The 19,525-nt window shown below is 40.5% G+C and overlaps 1 protein-coding gene across 4 annotated transcripts in view; it reads left to right on the top strand.

Annotated features, from left to right (window-relative positions):
- The first annotated feature begins 10,436 nt into the window (after positions 1–10,436).
- epha4a (eph receptor A4a) overlaps positions 10,437–19,525 on the top strand; it is a 69,595-nt gene continuing 60,506 nt past the window's right edge. For all 4 annotated transcript variants that reach the window (XM_015015569.1, XM_015015570.1, XM_015015571.1 and 1 more), the window contains exons 1-3: positions 10,437–10,623; positions 12,095–12,162; positions 15,250–15,913. In XM_015015569.1, the coding sequence (XP_014871055.1) occupies positions 10,527–10,623; positions 12,095–12,162; positions 15,250–15,913 (829 nt within the window). In that variant the 5' untranslated portion in view covers positions 10,437–10,526. The remainder of the gene's footprint in view (positions 10,624–12,094; positions 12,163–15,249; positions 15,914–19,525) is intronic.

Genomic DNA, 19,525 nt, shown 5'->3' on the forward strand with positions numbered 1-19,525 from the left:
CATGAGATTGTCATCCAACAACATAGAGTCTTCAGTTAGAGGCTTCATCAGATGCACTCTAATACAGACTGCTACAGGAAATGGATTCAGCCCAGCCATAAGCATCTTCAACAACGTTTTGAAAAATAGAAAGTATTACGAGTTACAGCATCAATGTCCCCCTGAAATAACTTTCAAACGATTCTAAACTTAACGTTCCTCTTTCACAAAAATCCAAACCTGTCAGCTGACAAAATTCTCTCTCAGGAATACAACATCTCTCGTTATTTTGGTCATAGATACTTACAAGGTGAATGGAGATGATTGTTATAAGTGACAGAATGAATGTAGCCTTTCCTCTGTCCCTCTCTACTGCACCTGCAAGACCATCTGGTCTTCATTCCTGCCTGCAGCAGGCTCAGCATAGTAACAACTAAAACCACGGCGTAGAAACGACGTTCCACAATCTGTCGGTTTCAAATAGCCACCGGTTTTACCTGAAAGGTTTGGTTTGTTACAGCTTTCATTAAATTCCAACCAAGGCGCTGTCCAATAGCTCCGGGCAGAGCTGCAGTCAGTTCAAGTTTGTAATGTAAAATACAACCAGCACTTCTCTGAAGAGGAACACTCATTTGAATGCATTAATGCGCAACACTGGTTGAGCATTAATTTTCACCAAGATCTTTGAAGACTGAGTTACAATTTCAAATCCATCCCACCACAAATGCACACCCACAGAGTAATTTTTGGATTTTAATTAAAGACATATATATTTATGGTTTTCCAAAAACAATCAAACATGCAAACTTGCTGAAGTATTTACATTAGCCAAACAAGTAATTAAAAAAAGAAAAAAATAATTCTCACATGGCTGTAAATTTCATCTACTTGGGTGCATTTTTCCGCTTTGTGTAACAATATGCAGATTTATAAATCCAACCAATTACAGGCTGTGTTGTAAGTGTCACCATGTAGCATGAGTCAATCACCAGATTGATCTGCTGGCCTGCTGCCAGTTTTACATTACTGGATGGAAATAAATGATGAAGCTCAATTTGCCTGTTTTGCTGCTGAAAACAGGAAAAAAGAGGCAATTAATTTTCTTCGAGGAAGGAAATGTGATTTTAAATCAACATAAACATGTAATCGATCCCCAATAACTGTAATATGATCAAGGCTGTGATTCATTTAAGATGCAAGATATGAAATACTGGATTGGTCGAAATTTCCCACAGCCAATTTCAGAAAAGACAGAAGTCGTTCTTTTTAAATTAACTAGAACAATGAGGCTAGAAGCCACAGTGCAGACCAGAAACCAAGGTGACTCAGAAACTTTAAGTCTTTTACCAAATCAGCCTACATCAGATAAAAACATTGTCAAAATGAAACGTTTCCTGACAAATCATGATAAAATCAAACTAGAGCATAGTGTTTTTATAAGTAGGGTATATCATTGAAACTTTGCCTTTATGTCTAATGTCTAATGTCATTAGACATTAGACATTATATTTTTTGGTAATATAATCTCCCAAAAAAGGAGATTATATTACAAGTCACTGCACTAGATTCCTGTTTTTGTAATATATTTCAAAGTTGACTGTGAGGTATGATGTATCTCAACCACCCTTTAAGTCACTCCACCAGAATAATATAATAATTATATAAAAAGATAATTCTAATTTAATTGTACTTTTTGCCTTGCGTATAATCTATGTTTTGTATTTTTCTGGAAATCACCTTAAACTTCCGAGATATGTAAATGTTGCAATCCAAATAAACTTGATTTGCCTTGTTTCCTTGTTAATACTGCCCTCCAGTCTGTTAGCAGCTGTCTTTTTTTTTTTTTTTACACAGGAATAGGAAGTTTGAACTTTCAGCATTTTAAATATCACAGATACATTTAGCAGGTGCACATTTAACAGGATGTTCTGTAACCTCTACGTAGGCTTCAGCTTTCTTGTCTTTCTCCAGATGTGATGCATAAGAGCTCCTGACCCGAAACCGTTAAATGACTCAGACACCTAATTATCCCCCCTGCAGCGCCCATTCCTTTTTTGAAGCTCCCAAATGTAATTTTGGTGCCGTTCTTCACATATGAAGTTGAAGGTGATTTGTTGCTGATGTTGGGACTTTAAGCTCTGACTGCACTGCCATGCACATCTAAACGTAAAAGCAGAATAATGTGGCGGGAACTATAGTTTCTTGGATTATGATCCAGGCCCGTAAAGCCCGAAAATGTTTCAACAACAAAACAGAAAGAGGGTTTTCATGGTATTACAAACAAGACACAGCAAGTTGTAAAGCGCATACCTCAGTCACACCTTGGAAAAAGGGATTTCTATGAAATGTGCTTTTCAGTTCCACCCAGCATTTATTTAAGCCTTTCTCGTGAAAGGAACGGGAACCAGACATGCTCTGATCAGAGGGGTTATATTGGAGCAGAAATGCTCTGTAGGAACACATATAGCCTGCTGTCACTTCACAAACCACTGGCATTTCTCACAACAACGATTCAGGACTGGAACATGAAGGGTAGCAAATAACACAGCGGCCTCAACAGCGGTCCACTTTAAAAACCCTCAGGTAAATTTGAAATGACACAAAGGATATCCCGCTGTTCGCTTGCTTTTCCACATCCACATAGAGAGCCTCCACCTGCTGAGCTAGTCTGCCGGACCTGCCGTGTGCTATTGATTGAAACACCGCTGCCAGGGAGTAAGGACCTGGGTTGCAGGGCAACGAATAGGTCACCAAACAGTGAGCAACCTGGCATGGGGCTTGGAGTGGATGTTGCATGCTGGATAGAAAGATGAATTTCAGAAGAGTTCTTTGTCAGATGTTGTTTGTTCATTTATTTTTGTCTGAAATTTGTCAGTAGCTGTTATTGGTTTCGTAACAAAGCTGAAGTAATTGGGAACGTCTCAGCCACAAAGTGGAGTCAGCAGATGCTGAGGGGCAAAATCCACAGAGGTCACTAACTTTTTGCAAAGTCGTTATTTGCAACCCACCAAATGTCCTGTGACCTTCAGATTATCTCAAGGACGGTGTTGAGAGCTTCATGGAATTGATTTTCATTATCGAGCTGCTACATGCAAACCCTGCCAGGAGAATGACACTTGCATATGTGCATTAGGTCAATTGTTCAGCTTAGTGCAGAGGAGATTATAAAGTGGGCCTGACTTGGGTTAGTTCCTGTGATTAGTTCTTTATTTGGACGATATAACGCAACTATTTACAAAAGATCCACAAGGAAATAAACAAAATGTGCAGGTGAGATGAAAAAACCCAAAGGGCTTATTATAAATCTCACCACAGGTAACTAAAAATTTCAGCTGCATAAACTCAAACTGACACACTAAAAGTGAAAATACAAAGAATATAACAATCAGAAGATGATTGTCACATAAACTAACTGTAGTAAGCCAGTGTTAGATACATACGTACCTGTATTTTCTCAAACTTGGTAAAGAATAAAAAAGGAAAAGTATGGAAAAGAATATTTTAATGTTACATCTTCCAGTAATCATTACGTACAAAGAGACGATTTTCATCTTAATAAGCTGAATTGCTTTGGCTTGAAAACTGTTAATGAAAAATGTCTGCTAATTTAAGAGGAAACATGAAACATGTCATTTAAAACTCACCTGAATGGAAATGTTGAAGCTTAAAAAACTGTCCAGTTGCTTGCTTTTAGAAATGTTCAGACTAAAAATTATTTTGTTTGCTCTTAAAAAGAAAAAAACAAAAAAAAAAAACCCTAAACTAAAGCTGGAGACAAAGAAACTTAAGGAGGCGAAGCATAATGGCTGCTGTTGTTCACTTTTCTTTGTTTAACTGTGAATAGGATTGCTACCAAGGTCTTACTCAAATTTACCAGGATTAAAACACAAAGAAAATAGATACAAACACGGCATTGTCTCCGTTGGCTGTTTGGAAAACATGGAGTTGTGGTCCTTGTGATTGTTGAAATTGTGAAACAGTTGGTGCTGGAGACCTAGAACAGCTGTGCTTACAGAGTGTACACGATGATGTCATGTATCCATGTATCTGTGTAAGCAATAATTCCAGCTCACTGGATTTTTTTTTTTTTCTTTTAATCTCACTCCTGACATTTCGGCATGACACTCCTGCTACTTCTTTGATCTTTTCATCCCATTTTCACTTCTGAACTCTTGACTCCCACTCTCTTGGACCTCTGGGGATTCTCAGTCCCTGATTGCAGGGCCCCAAGGAACACTGCATGAGGCTGGGGATTTGAAGGTGTTGGGAAGGGCTAGTTGCCTAGGGGGTTAGTGAACAGCAGGAGGAATCAAAGAGACCGCAGCTGGAACAAATGCCCAAACAGTTGTTAGGTGTAGAAAATAACAGGGGGTGGGGAACCCAGCAACCAATGGTCCGCTCCTGGATGATGAATGATAGTCAGGTTGAAGCTGATAATTCAATTTAATTTCCACTTAATGTTGGTTCAATTCCAAGGCGTAGTCAGAGGCCACAGAGGGTTCTTGTTTTTGTTGCAACAAAAGCAGAATCACTAAGGGACGAGTTACGAAAATATTTATTGAAAAAAAAAACATGATTTTTTTTTTTACCATTTTTTTTTAATCTTATCTAGTTCTTTTTTTTTCTTCTTCAGCTTTATGTCATCCTTTATGTTTTAGTTTTAGACATAATTTATGTTTTACAGCTTTTCTGACCTTGTGTAAAGTAAATTTACTCTCCAGGGTTCCCAAGGTCTGTATTCAGACAAACACGTGCAGCCCAGGTTCTTTTTAACTAGAGCGACAGTAAGACCCCCACTCCCACCCTCCTTATTTCCTTTACCTTTGCCAAAGAAAAAGGAAATAAAAATGTATCAAACACTGAGGAAAGGAAGTGAAACAACAATGATGCTTGTTTTGAAATAACACGGTGTCTAAACAGACTTCTACTGTCCAATCCTAAAAAAAAAAGCCCATTGGGATTTTTATGAAGGCCATTTTGTGGTTATTCACAAAGAACCCGATGACTTATAACATAAACAGAGGTTCGCATACTTGGAACTGAATAAAGCATTCGAGTAACTACATGACATAATGGTAGAGTGACGTAAAAATCCAAGCTAATATAGTATGATATTCTTACATTGTTTTACTTTTCTATCTGGTGGTCACTCTGAGCAAACAATTTATGTCTTCCATTCTCATTACTGGTTTCAAACAGGAAGATCACTGGTTACCACTGTTTCTGTTGTATGCAATTTCCAGCATCAGTATAACTGAGAATAATAGTTAATATCTAATATTACTCAAAGACAGCTTAAAGGGTCCCTGGCGTTGTTTTGAGACAGTGGGTGACCCTAGAAGAGCTTGATTGCTCTCCGACTAGCCGATAACTACAGACCATCTGGATATATACTGGATAAATGAAGATGACAAAGAGCAGATAAAATAACAGCTCCTACAACCTTTTACCTGAACCTCGCATCAAAACCCAGAAAGTGTCCTTTTAGATCCAAGATCTAAATCTTTACAAACAAAGCTGAGAAATTCCAAGCATATGATTTGCAGATCAGACTGGCAAATGACTGCCCCTTTGCATATGAGTGTGTGTGTGTGGGTGTGTGTGTGCGTGTGCGTGTGTGTGCGTGTGTGAGAGAGATTCAAGCTAAAGCTTTGGAGTCGGTGCAGATGATTGGCACACAATGCAGATGTGTGGGCAGCAGATGCCATCTGGAGAAAGAGGAGTGGGTTTGCAATAGGAGGGAGACGGGGGGAGGGAGATGCCCCTCCAGAAAGAAAGAAAAAGCCGATGGTTTGACAGAGGAATAAAGGAAACGATGGGAGTGTAATCAATCAAAAAGACTCCGACTCAAATAACGGGAGACAAGAGACACCACCCTCCCACTGCCGCCCTGTTCCGACCACCATCGCCGGCTGTCATCACCAGTTGAGGCTTTGCTACCATTGATTGAACCAGATCAAAAGCCTCCCCTTGGTTGCGCCCTCTGGTTGTTTAGGTTGCCAGGCTCGCCTTCATGGGGAAAAGCGAGTGGAAATCCTTATTATCTGCACGTGGCTGTTAACAGCTGAGGTTTTGGGTCAGTTTCGACTGATTCCACTGAAGCACCAGATGCTTTGCTTGCTTCATTAAAAAGTGGACAGTCTCCGAAGAAACCTTTCACCCAACAAAGACATGACATCACCGCTCCTGAAGACACACACCTCTGTTGGTTAATCCTCATACTTAGATTGAACGCTGTATGTAAGGTGTGTCTGTGAAAAGCAAACAGAGACACATTTTAATACATTTCAGTTAAGGTTACTTTATTTGGATGGCTTCAATTCCCTCTGTATGGACTTGAGCTTGGTATAAAAGTAACAAAAGAGATGAGAAATAGACAGCTTGTGGTCTGAGAAGTATGCAACTGTCTTGCAGAGTAGGTGTATTTTTAATACAGTTTACTATATAGGTGTACAGTGGAAAGAAAATGCATAGTTTTTTCCAAATGTTTTCACATAAAAATAGTTTTTTATTAATGTACAATCAACTTCATTTCATTTGACACCCTGAAAAAAAAAATCCATTGGTCATAATTCCTATTTTTAAAAAAGTCACCTAATTATTTCAATTTAATCTTGATATGAATCCATCTGTTTGGTGGTAAGAAAACGTCAAGAAAACTTCCATTCACAGTTTGCCACAAGCTTAATGTTCTTTGCGTTGGAAATATAACACTATACATGTCCATGCACTCACCATTCCCAAGGAGAAACAAGGTGGTGGCAGCATCATGGTGTGGGGATGTTTTTCCTCTGCAGAGACTGGGAAGGTAGTCAGAGTTTTTGGGAAGACGGATGCAGCATGTACAGCATAATCCTGAAAAAACAAATAAAATTAGTGTGCAGAATACTTTAAGATTTAAATATATATATATATATATATATATATATATATATATATATATATATATATATCTTCTTTCACAATGGATATGTCAAAAGGAGAAAAACATCCAACTGACTGAATGTTTGTGCACGGTGCAGTAAATGCTTCCGTCTACAGATACAATTTTCCAACACAGACACATTCAAACCTTTATATGACTATAATCACAGGTAGAGAGATTAAATTTTGTTTTGACTGTTCATCTTCACAGGAAGTAAGCAGCCAAACAACTGATATGGATACAATAATTTGCCCAAGGATAGTCAGGTGGGGCGCATGTTTCCCTGCTGAATCACCATGTCTGTAATCTATAAAAGGCCACATTCCAATTTAGCCGAGACACAATATTCAGGAGGTGCCAGTTGTGGTTTGCAGATCCTTCCTGTGCTCACCGGCAGCTGTGTGTGCTGATGCGGAACGCCCTGACCTGCCCACACAGAGGCAATCTCCTCTGCAGATCATTGAGAGGTTGCCTGCCAATGACAGCAGCGTGCCCTTCTCATGGGAGCCACGGCCGACCTGTGTAGGAGGACATAAAAGTGAGAGAGCACCCTGAACTAAACCTCAGCCCTGGACACAGCTGGCTTCTCCGCAAACATGAACAAAGTGGCCTTTGTTAGAAGGAAAAGGCAGCGGTACCATCACTGCCTGCACACTACAATGCCAGGTCGGCTTTAAAACTTTAATGGCGAGGGAAATTAAGGAATTAGATCATTGATAGACACAAATCAAAAATTCAAAGGCTCAAAGAAAATGCGTTTACTGCCACACTAATTTAATAAAATAAAAAAAGTGCTAAGACAAACTGCTTTGCGATTTATGTGCATTTAACCAATAAATATTAGCAGTTAAATATTAGCAGGGTTTGGCAAAAGATAAAAAATAAATAAATAAATAAAAAATAAAAAAAATTGCCAAATCCCAACAAAATGTTTTAATTTTAAATTCTTGAACTGAAACAAATAAAAATAAATTAGCTAAAATAAATTTTAGTGAATTGTTAAGAATATTTTGCTCCTATTATGAAAAGAAAGATAAAATATAAGAGTTAGTTTCTGAACAAAGCATAAAACTGAAATACTGAAACTTTAAAAATGCATAAGCCAGGTGTAGTGTGAATGTGACTCAGGTTGCTAGCAAGTTTGATGCTAGCATGACGGCTAAACTAGCCAAAGCTGAATAAAGACGGAAATTTTGCTCCAGTGCAGAAACTTTCTTAACCAAAAGTGTTTTACTAGTCTTTAACTTTTACTAAGTTGTTGTAGATTTTTTGGGTATGACATTATGACCACCTGCCTAATAACGTATTGGTCTCCATTTTGCTGCCAACATAATGGTTGAGAATAGACTTCATTTGACCCCTAACGGCTTGCTATGGTATCTAGTAACAAGATGCTACCATCAAACCCTTTCAGTCCTGTTTGTTGTAAGTTGGGGCCTCCATAGATAGGGCAGATCCCACAGATGTCTGATTGGATGCCTCATTATCCTGCTAAAGGAGGTCACAAACATCAGGATATACTATTACTGCTAAAGAGTTTACATGATGAACAGCTGATAGCAACACCTCAAACATCACTCCTTCGTTGTGTGCCATCATAAAAACATTAAATGAAATCAAGCAAAATGTCAGGAAGAGGATTGTGGACCTCCATCTTTGTGTACAGTTTCTGGACGCTTGAAGGCGTCATCTCATCAACCAGTTATGCCCATGAAGGTCGATGGTGTCAGTAGGTTTTTCACTTTCTTCAGAATTAGTGCTTTAGTATTTGGTCTTATTTTTGATATTTTTAGCAAAATTGCTAAAAGACTATGTTTATCTGAAAATCAAAAGTAGATAAAGCTCATTTGTGGGTTAAAAAGAAAGAAAGAAAGAAAGTTTTACAAGCTGGAATTCTTGGATTATTTATGTCTGTCAATTTATACTTAATCTTGAGAAAACCTCTGGCCCAAAATCACAAAAAATGCTGGATATTAGCTTTATAAAGAAATATAATAATTATCTACTTGAAAACAAAGACTAATGTTTAAAAGAAATCATACTAATCTTCAGGTTAACCAGACACAGTCCTGCCAGACCACAATTCAGCAGTAAGCCCTGGTTATGTTAACAGCAATGGAAAAAAAATAAATGACATGTGATATTCTGGGTATGCTTACATAGCGTTAGCCTCGGAAATTCTTGAAATTGTGCCCCACGTTATTTAATAAAAGCTTGTTTATGAGGGTTTGTTGCAAGTGGAACACAACATAAACTAATAATACAGTTTCAAGTATTGCCTTTGAATGTAATGACTTTCTCATTTTTGCTATTTACCAAATGAAATAATTATTTTTATTATTATTTAATTATTTCATTAACCCACCCTAAAACAGGAAAATATTTTCACAATTTAATGGCATAGTGAAAGAAAGAAATGCTTTTCTTTTTTATGTAAGGAAATGTTACGTAGACTTTATATACCATCCACTATTAGACACCATGATAACACAATCAACTATCAGAGGTTGTGTTGTTATATCAATACATTCACTCACTGTACTACCAATTTAAACATATCAATATGCAGTTTTCTGTTGACATACTGAAACATCTAATCCAAATGTTTAGGTAGAATTTGTTACCAAAACTGATTTTCTATTAAGGTTTTTATTTAGCCACTTACAACCCGACATTAAGAAACTGATATTATTTTATTATTATCAATAAAATTAATTACTTAGATATGTTGCAGAATATTTGACGTCTTCTGCAGCACACTGTTCCAATTATAGTGCACCAAAAGACAAAGGGACAATAATCCATACAAGTTTACCACCGATCTCAGAGCAGCTCGTGTCAATTTTTACAAAGTGCTTTACCGTGTAATGCAAGGGAAGGTCACGATCCTGCTTGTTCTTTAATCCAATTCTGGAGCCAGAACAGGTGTCGATCTGTCCGCTAGGTGGCGACCTCGGGCCGATGAGGCTCACCTCGGACTGCAGACATGCAGGATCAGCACAGTGTGACTGTTGATGAGCGCAGAGGACAAGAAGAGACGCACTCCTCCTCACCCATGAACCGACTGCTTTATTTGTAGCTTTGGTTGCTCATGTAAAGTAAGAGATGAGCTGGTGTTCCCAAGCAGAACAAAACTAATTAAACTGCTTACAGTTTATTATTTGATTCCAATTGGCAATTCACAAAATCATGTTTAAAAAAAAAAAAAAACACCCTGCAGTAAGCCCGCGGTGAATTCAGTGAGGGGGGTTGATGACACTTGAATAGGGGGGCAGTTAACGATTATTTGCACCCCGCTTTCTTGTCCCCAAAGTTTCCTCCTTGAATTGTCGGAGTGCGCGTCAGAGCGCACAGACACGCCTCCAGCCTGTGGATCGCTCGGTGCGTCTCTCTCCTGCTGTCCGCTTCAAACCCATATTCCGCTGGGGAAAGTCAGAGGACAAGAGAGAGGGAGAGTGGGAGTGTGTGTGTGTGTGTGTATGAGAGAGAAAGAGAGGGAGAGGGAGAGAGAGAGACAGAGAAAGAGAGAGAGAGAGAGAGAGAGAGAGAGAGAGAGAGCGGGACCAGAGAGAAGAGAAACGCAAAAAAAAGAAGAGAGGAAAAAAGCGGAGCCGCGTCGCAAATGGCACTCATGGCAGGGATTTTGTTCACGGTCACCGTTCTTATTTCTGGGATTTCTACGCTCGGTTCGTCGGCACGGATATACCCACCAAATGAAGGTAAGAAGACTACAGCAGACTTTAGACTTCATCCACCCTCCCAGCTCCGCACCGTCCCTGTGCTTGTGTTTGCGCCGCGAAGACCTCTCACTCCTTGGCCCCTCGATGCGTTTGCACGGGGGCCCCTCAAAGAGTTTAACAAAGGAAAACACGGCGACGGTCACTTTTTTTCTTCTTCAAGATTCAGCGCATAAGGAATGTCCAAATGCGCATTGCTCGTTTTCGTCTCGGCTGCATGGAGACCCAGGGTGCATGAACAGATCTCGCTTGTGGTCCCAAGGCAGACTGTTTTGTCAAGAAGAAAACTGAGCTGATCAGTAGACAAAATGCGCTTAAATATTGTCAGGTTTATAACTACAGCAAATAAAATAAAAAATCAGGAAAAAAAACCCAGAACGAGAAAGCAGCAAAGCAGCTCTGGACCCAACAGTGTGAGAGCTCATCGCTCCGTCTGTCACTTTGTGTTTGGATGGAAGACGGCGACAAATTCAAAAAGTTGAATTGCGCGACTCTGCGCGTGTAAGATGTGGACCGAAATATAGGGAGAAAAAAAAAAATAAAAAAAAAAAAAAAAAAAAATATATATATATATATATATATATATATATATATATATATATATATATATATATATATATATATATAATCAAGAATCAACGGAATAATGCAAAATGTCTACACCAAGAGAGCTGAAGGTTTGGGCTTTAACTTTCCACTGACCGGCCTGGACAGTATTCTCTTCGCGCAGCGTCTCTTTTCCAGAATATTTTTCTCGTTCTGCAAACAGAGCGGGATTTTAAATAAGCTGATCTGATAGCAACCCCTGTGTGTCCCCATCGGAGGAGCAAATCTGCATTGGACTCACACAGACCGTTTACACTTACTTTAGTTTTATACATGAGAAATATTTAACATTTTGACATAAACTTTTGTTTCCATAGATTTCATTTCTGTTAATATGTGAAATTTGCATATCATATTTCATGAAATTAGCTTTTCAGTGCAGTAGATGAGACATTTTTCGCACACCACTTGCTGCCGTTTTGTCTAGAAAACTCATTGCGATTAACGCTCTATTGAGCTATTATGTTAGGTTTTCTCTGTTTTAATTTTAGACTCTTCATATTTGCATTCAGAACGTCTCCAAGCTTAAATGAAACACACAAAAAATAAATAAATAAAATAAAAACCATTTGAGACCCATACACCAATCGCTATAAATCATTCTCCTCAACGAAAATCAATCAGCGGCCATCATAGCAGGGGAATTACGCAGAACACAACACACGCAAGGACAACAGCAAATTTAATTTTAATTCCCTGCCCGCAACGATATTTCTCATGTGCGGATATTTTTCCAGTTTGACTGTTATTTGGTTAAAAATTAGGAAGCCATTTTTCTTGCTATGTTGGTGTTGTGTGGACAGTCTGAGGCTTGCAAGATTGAACGTCTCCCATTCTTGTTTTCCAGTCACGTTATTGGACTCCAGGGCCGTACAGGGGGAGCTGGGATGGGTCGCCAACCCGACAGAAGGAGGGGTACGTATCGCAAAAAGCTGTTCCACCGAGAGAAGATATCCGTTATTTGCAGGAGGTTTGGGAGAGGCGGGGGTGATAAATAAACAGTCCTCCCTGATAAGAGTTTTTTTTTTTTTTTTCCTGGTGAAACCATTTCAGGAATATCTGGGTTGGATATTTATTTTGTCATTTGTCAAACCTGTCAGGGTATTTAGTCTTGGGGTGAGGAGGCACGGGGCTTTTGAGATTCTCATATATGATAAGCTTGAGTAAAAATGCCACAATATTAAAACAAAACAAAAAAATAAATAAATAATTGAAAACCAATAAGACTCAAGTATATAGCAGGATCTATTAGCAGAAAAGTGTCAGTTATCCGAGCTATTGCATAAATAATCAAATGTTAATGTCAAAGCAGTTAAAGCATATATTTATTTGGGATTTGGGATTTCTTTTTTACATAAACTTGAGGAAAACATGTCCAATAACCGGGGGCTACATTTAGAAGTAATTCAGTTATATCTAGTCATTCTATCTTTCATAGAGTAACACAAGTCTAGCAGTCTGATATTTAGTGATAATTTAGTCAGGCTATCTGCACTGGTAGCCAGCCTACACTTTGAATTTAGTTATTTGCTTATAGTAACTTTACCTTAGTTCTAGATGGGGTTCCTTTATCGTCCACTACATGACTGTCCAGGTTGTTCATGTTTCTTGTAGGTGAGGGAAAATGTAGGTGCCATATTTCAGCCAGCTGACTGGCTGTGCACAGCAACAGGTGGAAGAGGGGCAATTCTGTGTTACCCACTGCTCCAGACAGCCACAATAAAACTCCCTCTGGCACTTTTTCTGGCATCTCATTAAACAGACTTCAGTGGCGGTGAATTTGAGTGGATTTGAAAATGCAACTTTTAAACCCTGGCATACTTTGAGACGGTAACTAGGCCATGCCTTGGAGTGAGATCATTTCATTCAAGGTACACCAAAATTTTGATCAAATAAAATGTGATACTTTATTTTACATGTGGAGACACTTCAGAACACCTGGAGGGTCCCATGAGTTTCCAGAGTCTGCTTCAGGAACCCACACAAAACCCCCCGCCTCCAATGCCAGGAACCCCTGCTCCCCTTTCTGCTTGCTCCCCTTGCCTCTAACCACTCCGTAATGGTCAGATGCAGGGGCTGATACTGCAGCGGGCGTCAGGTTTCCTGAATAGACGTTGGATTGAATCGGTCTTTGTGGAGAAACTTTATATCCCTGTCCACCATTCAGTCGAGGAGGGAGGGAAAGAGGAAGAGAGAAAGAGAGGGGGGAACTTGGCAGCTTAGAGAGGGTCCTCTGGAACTGATGAATAAGGCGGAAAGTGCCGTGGGCTTCAGCCCCAGCTCCGGCTACAAACCAGAGAGGAAAAGGGTCGACTAAATGCGTGATACCAAACTCTACCTGCCTCTGATATTAGATATCAGAGCACAAATAAAATTCGGACACCTCCTCCAGCTCTACAAAGGGTAACTTTTGATAATGTGTTTAATTTCCTCAAGAACCTGAATGAATAGTGGCTTTCATTAGACAAAGACTTTTCACTCCGGAATTTTAGTTGAATTGCACAAATAAAAAGAGAAACACAAGTGAACCTTTTAAAGTAAAAAAAAAAAACAAAAAAACAAACTATATCATTTACAACAATTTGGCCTGTTACTGAATCTAAAATCATCGACACAGATGTTAGATGCTATGCTTTTGACCCTGCACAAACAATCCTGCGCTGCGCTCGGGTCCTGCTATCGGCCATCTTATCACAAACCATTGATTGACAGGGTCCTGGCAGCTCCTGCGAGCCTGCGTTCACCCTCTCATTATGACCAATTGATCTCATTCTGCCTCTTTCCTGCTATCAGGGAAAGGGGCAGCCTTATCTCAGCGGCGCTAGATTTTCACAACAAAAGGGGAAGGGTGGGAGGGTGTGGGATGCAAAGGGAAGGGAGCAGAGTGGAATAGAACAGCAGGGAATGATAGACGTTTTCTCAAATCATACAGCTGCAGCTGTATTTAGTATTATCCCTTCCACCTCCTGGGAAATAAGGTTTTAATCCGGAGTGTTTACAATTAGCCATTGAGTCATATCTGCCAGCATCGCCCATATCTCCCATCGTCCCGGTTCTATTCGTTTCTGTATGGTTCTCCAAATGGCTAAAGCTACGCAAGCCAAAGGCTCGTCTGCTTCTGTTTACAGTCCGGCTCAGTCAAAGACTCTTTTTAAAACACACAGTTAAAAAACTTGAGGGAAGCATAGTGCTTTGAGCCTCTCAAGATGAGGTCCATATTTGCTCAACAGTGCTCTGTTGAGAGGGGGAACTATATCGTAAGTAAAACAAACACTCCCCTTTGGTAAAAATAAGCCAAATCGCACAGGGTAAAATAATCCATGCACCTCACATCAGTACCTCCCTTCTCTTTATGAGTTCATGCTAACCTCAGTGAACATGTGCGTCTCGGTCTGCAGGTCTCTCTTGATTATGCAGACACAAAGCAGGCCAGGGCCCATTAGATCGTTAGCACTTGTTCAAAGACTTTCTAGATCTGTGCAATGCGGTGATGACATTCTTTCCTTTATAACTCCTCTAATGTTCTTAAACATCCACCTGAATGTTTGTGTGTGAGCTGGAAATGGATTTTTTTTTCTATATCACTCCCAAAGTAATTGTACTGAAGATCATTGAGGCATAAACCTCATTACATACTCTTTCTTTCTGATGCTTCAGCGAAGGCAGTGAATAAAAGTGGCTTTGTGATTCCATATTAAGGGCTAACAAGTCTATTAGGTGTAATTCATAAAACATGCATTAAGTTAAGCAGTCAGCTCAAATATTGACTAAAACAGTCAAATGCTCCTTTGAGGTTACATTACCTCATAGTCATGTTAAGCATTACATAGCCCGTTATGATTATGAGATGTTTTTCAGATGTCCTTAAACCTTAACAGTTTTTTTTTTTTTTTTTTTTTTTACTTTTTTCCTTATTGTTTGTGGCATACAACTTAAGCTGTAAGATCCATCAAGTCTAATTTCATTCTTGTTACATTTTTTTTTCTCTCGTCCTTTCCCCAGTGGGAGGAAGTGAGCATTATGGACGAAAAGAACATCCCCATCCGTACATACCAGGTGTGCAATGTCATGGAGCCAAATCAGAACAACTGGCTCCGTACTGACTGGATCCCCCGTGGAGGTGCCCAGCGTGTCTACATCGAGATCAAGTTCACCCTGCGGGACTGCAACAGCTTGCCGGGGGTCATGGGAACCTGCAAGGAAACCTTCAATCTTTACTACTACGAGTCCAACAATGACAAGGAGCGCTACATCCGGGAGAACCAGTTCACCAAGATAGACACCATTGCCGCAGACGAGAGCTTCACTCAGGTGGATATCGGGGATCGCATCATGAAGCTGAACACGGAGGTCCGGGATGTGGGTGCCCTGACACGGAAGGGTTTCTATTTGGCATTCCAGGATGTTGGAGCATGCATTGCCCTCGTTTCTGTTAGGGTCTTCTACAAGAAATGCCCTTTATCCGTGCGAAACCTAGCCCAGTTTCCTGATACTATCACTGGTGCCGACACGTCATCGCTGGTGGAAGTTCGTGGCTCGTGTGTGGATAATTCGGAAGAAAAGGAGGTTCCCAAGATGTACTGCGGAGCCGATGGAGAGTGGTTGGTGCCCATAGGGAACTGCCTGTGCAACCCTGGATACGAGGAACGCAATTCAGAATGCCAAGGTGAACAACTGCCATTTTATTTTTTTCTTCTTTCTTACTGTTTTCTTTTACCTAATTCTAAATGTTCACATCAAACTAACCCCTCAAATCCTGACCACACTCATCCTTTAGTAATGTTCCCTTCCCCCCACCTGTAATTCTTTGTTTCTATCCCCTTTGTTTTGTCTCTTTGTCCTGTGCTTTCCTTTCTCAATTTACCCACCTAGCACTCTGCTGGAAATTTTTATCTCCTCGCTCGCTTGCTTTCTCCAGTCTTTTCATGGTGTGCTTGCGTGATAGAAGTAATGACGACTGTAAGTGGAGTAATTAGCAGGCCCACTGGGAGGTGTTGTGCAAAGGGATGTATCCCAGGAGAATTGGTGAAACTGGGAGTGGAGCGCAGAGCTCCAACTGGTTCACACCACTGCTGTGTCTTTCACCCCACCTGTTCTTTCTGTTGCTCCCAATGGAGCCCAAAACTTGAAAAGGAGATAGACAGCTTTGGGAAGAGTGGGAAAGAGTGAAATAGGCTTTACGATTCCAAGCATGTTTGGGAGGAGTGAAAATGCGGTGGTGAGACTGGGCTGAGGTGGCGATGTTTGTTTTGAAGGACTAGCCTTTTTAGATAATTATTCTAAATCAGATTGTTGTGATTCTAAACCTGGCCCTTCAGCAGAGATTAAAAAGTAATTCCAGAGTTCCCTCTTCTAGTTTCTTTTTCATTTCTATAATTTCTTAATATTTGCTCAGTCTTCTGTCTGTTTTATTATGCCCGGTGTAAAGTGAAGCACATGTGGCACAGCACTGTTTTTGTGGACCATGTTGAGTGTTTTACCAGTCTGACCCAGGGTTGTAAGCCGTCCTGTAGGGCGGATGCCAGTTTTGCTTCACTGCTTTATTGGTAGACACCTCCAACAAGCCCATCACCATCACATACAAAAAGCAGTGAGCTGCAGCAGCGAGGGGTCAGAGGCTGGGCACGGGTGATTAACAGGAGGGACGGACCACTACACCTCTCCTAATTTACGAGGGAGCCTTTATCTTGGAGAACTAATTGCATGACAAACAGGTCTGGTGATTTAGGGGTGCCAGTGGCTGCTTGGGGGTAGGGACGGGTAAAAGGGTTCAAGTAGTCACAGATGGGGCATGGGGGTTCGTTTTATGGCCTAAAAAGGCTTCCCTGTTACTGGTTTCAGACGATTCCCACCAGGTTTTCCTTCCTGAAGTAAGGAGATCAAAACATGCTTCGTTGCATAGCTGACGTAATGCTTTTTTTTTGGCACACTGTAATGCAGTTTATGATCATAGCACCTACATTTGTGGAAAAATAAATGTCTTTGATCCTATTCACTTTACTGTATCTTATACAGGCTTTAGAAATTGAAGTAGTGTCCTTATCAGAGTAATTCCTGTTGAGAAAAGTAGCTGCTACAGAGAGCTGTATGGATACGCAACCATAGGTTTTATGGGACTAATGCAGTCTTTTTATATTTTGCCAGCCCTATTCTGACACTACTTGTTTTTAAGCCAATGTATCCATTTAGCTCACGTATCACTGCAGCTCCTTGATTGTGTTTAAGTTAACAATGCCAGCCAATCCATTACCTTTTAGCTTCAGTTACAATGTTTATGTTTTAACATTTCACTTGCAGTCGTACTCTGGGTGACATGCCTCGAGTGCAGACTGAGCAAATGAACTCTACTGACTCCAGGGTTAAAAGGTGCTGCCCACTATTGGTTCTCAAGTGCACTGATGAGCTGGTTAATATTCCCACAAGTGACAGGCTCTATGGGAGAAGGGCTCCACATCTCGAAGGACATGTTGACCAAGAAACTCAGACAGAAGCTCGTTTGGGGGCAGGGTGGTTTTCCAGGCCAACCTTGGGGTTTTGCTTTTCTTGATGTGTGTTTTGTGATTTGAAACACTTTTAACTAAACAGTGTGTCAGTCTGCACTTAGACTAGGTAGCCGTGCACCGTCGTACTCAAAGGTGTTTTGTGCTTCACGTGGTATCGTTGTTAGAAGGTGTGCGTTTGTAGGCTTGTGTGTCTTTTCTCTTCCTGTGTATGCGTGAGGTTACAAGGGCACCTTGGCCCCTGGTTCCCAGCCTAAGATGAATGGAATCTCCTCCATCATTGTTTGGGTGACAGGAGAGCCGACTGAGGAGGGTGATGTTTGGGGAGAAAAGGGAGCCGAGGGGGAGCTTATGGGGCACAGAAGACTTGCATTCTCCTCCCCTGGTTGAGGTCAGAGGTCGCCCCCTTCTGCATCCATCTTACTGCTCTGTCTGACAGGGTTGTGGATCCAGGATTGATTAAGACATCAGGATTTTGACAGCTGTGCCGGTAGAGTTTGTATGTGCGTCTGTACTCAACATAGACCTGGGGTGAGTATGGTGTACCCCCAGGGCCAAGGCAAGAGGGACAACCAAGAGAAACCGAGGGCCAAGGGCCCCCCTGATCTAAGGAGAGGGCTCTGTCTGTTTGTGTTTGAGATCCCGTTCCCTGTTAACTATGCCCCTCACCCCCACTACCCTCATCCCACCCCATATGTTCTGTAGGGATGATGAAGGTCATGGAGGACTCTCGCTCCTCATCTGGTGAGGAGCGTTTTTACTGATGAAGGTGCTGCGGTGCAGATGAGGAAGACATTAGTAAGGATTCTGTAGGCCATTATGCAAACATGATTATTGCCTCTACAGCATTTTTGACACTGAAAGAAAAACTTTCTTCCAATAGCCACACATAGGAGGCATGTGTGCTTTCATTAAAATCAGCGGATTTAAAGTTGTGATTTATTTGCCTTCATGTTGTATAGGTTTGTGTATGTTGAGGATGCAGCCTTGTTGAGGCGTCAGCAGTTTCATGTGACACTGCAGATTGCTTGCTCGCTGAGCTGTGAACAGGTTTCCTGCATCTCAGTCAATACACAGCATGTCTTTTGTTTCCTTTGTGAGGTTCTTGTTGACAATTGCATTCCCTTCCCCTTCAGTATGTATTGATTTTTTTTTTTTTTTTGGTGGGATTTTGCAACTTGTTTGGTCAGAAAAACGAGTCCCATGGAGAACACTGTCATGTTTGTATGACTGATTGCGCTCACAAGACGTCACCATGCATAATTCTCCTTTTCACGAGAACAAGACCTAGACATTTTTACTACTGTTTCTGTGGAAACAAAATATTAAAGTTTTTTCATTTTCACAAAAAGAGCGGAGATTATATCAATCACAAACTGTGTTTTAAAATTTTTCTTAGATCAGCTTACGATTCTTCAGTCCAGGTCGGACCAGTTTGTTTATTGTGGTTTCATGCTAGTCTTCATCTATGGCAGTGGTTCCCAAAGATTTTCTTCTGGGCCCCCCCATGGAATAAAAAAAAAACCCCCCGACCCCCCCCCCCAAAAAAAAAAAAAAAAAAAAAAAAAAATCAACTGGGCACACACATCGTTTAATAGACATAAACCTACAGACATATTTTGTTTTCAAACTCCACTGAAGTTTATTTCACACTTCAGGTTGCAACAAAACAAACTACGAACCATCTTTATAGTGAAACACTTTTGTGTAACATTTTTTTTTTTTTTTTTTGTTTTTTAAAGGGGAAAGGTTTTTTTTTCCCTTAGGTTTTTTTTAAA

This window comes from Poecilia latipinna, unplaced genomic scaffold (assembly GCF_001443285.1).
Source record: "Poecilia latipinna isolate Pla-1442-1.1 unplaced genomic scaffold, P_latipinna-1.0 Scaffold1928, whole genome shotgun sequence".
NCBI lineage: Eukaryota > Metazoa > Chordata > Actinopteri > Cyprinodontiformes > Poeciliidae > Poecilia > Poecilia latipinna.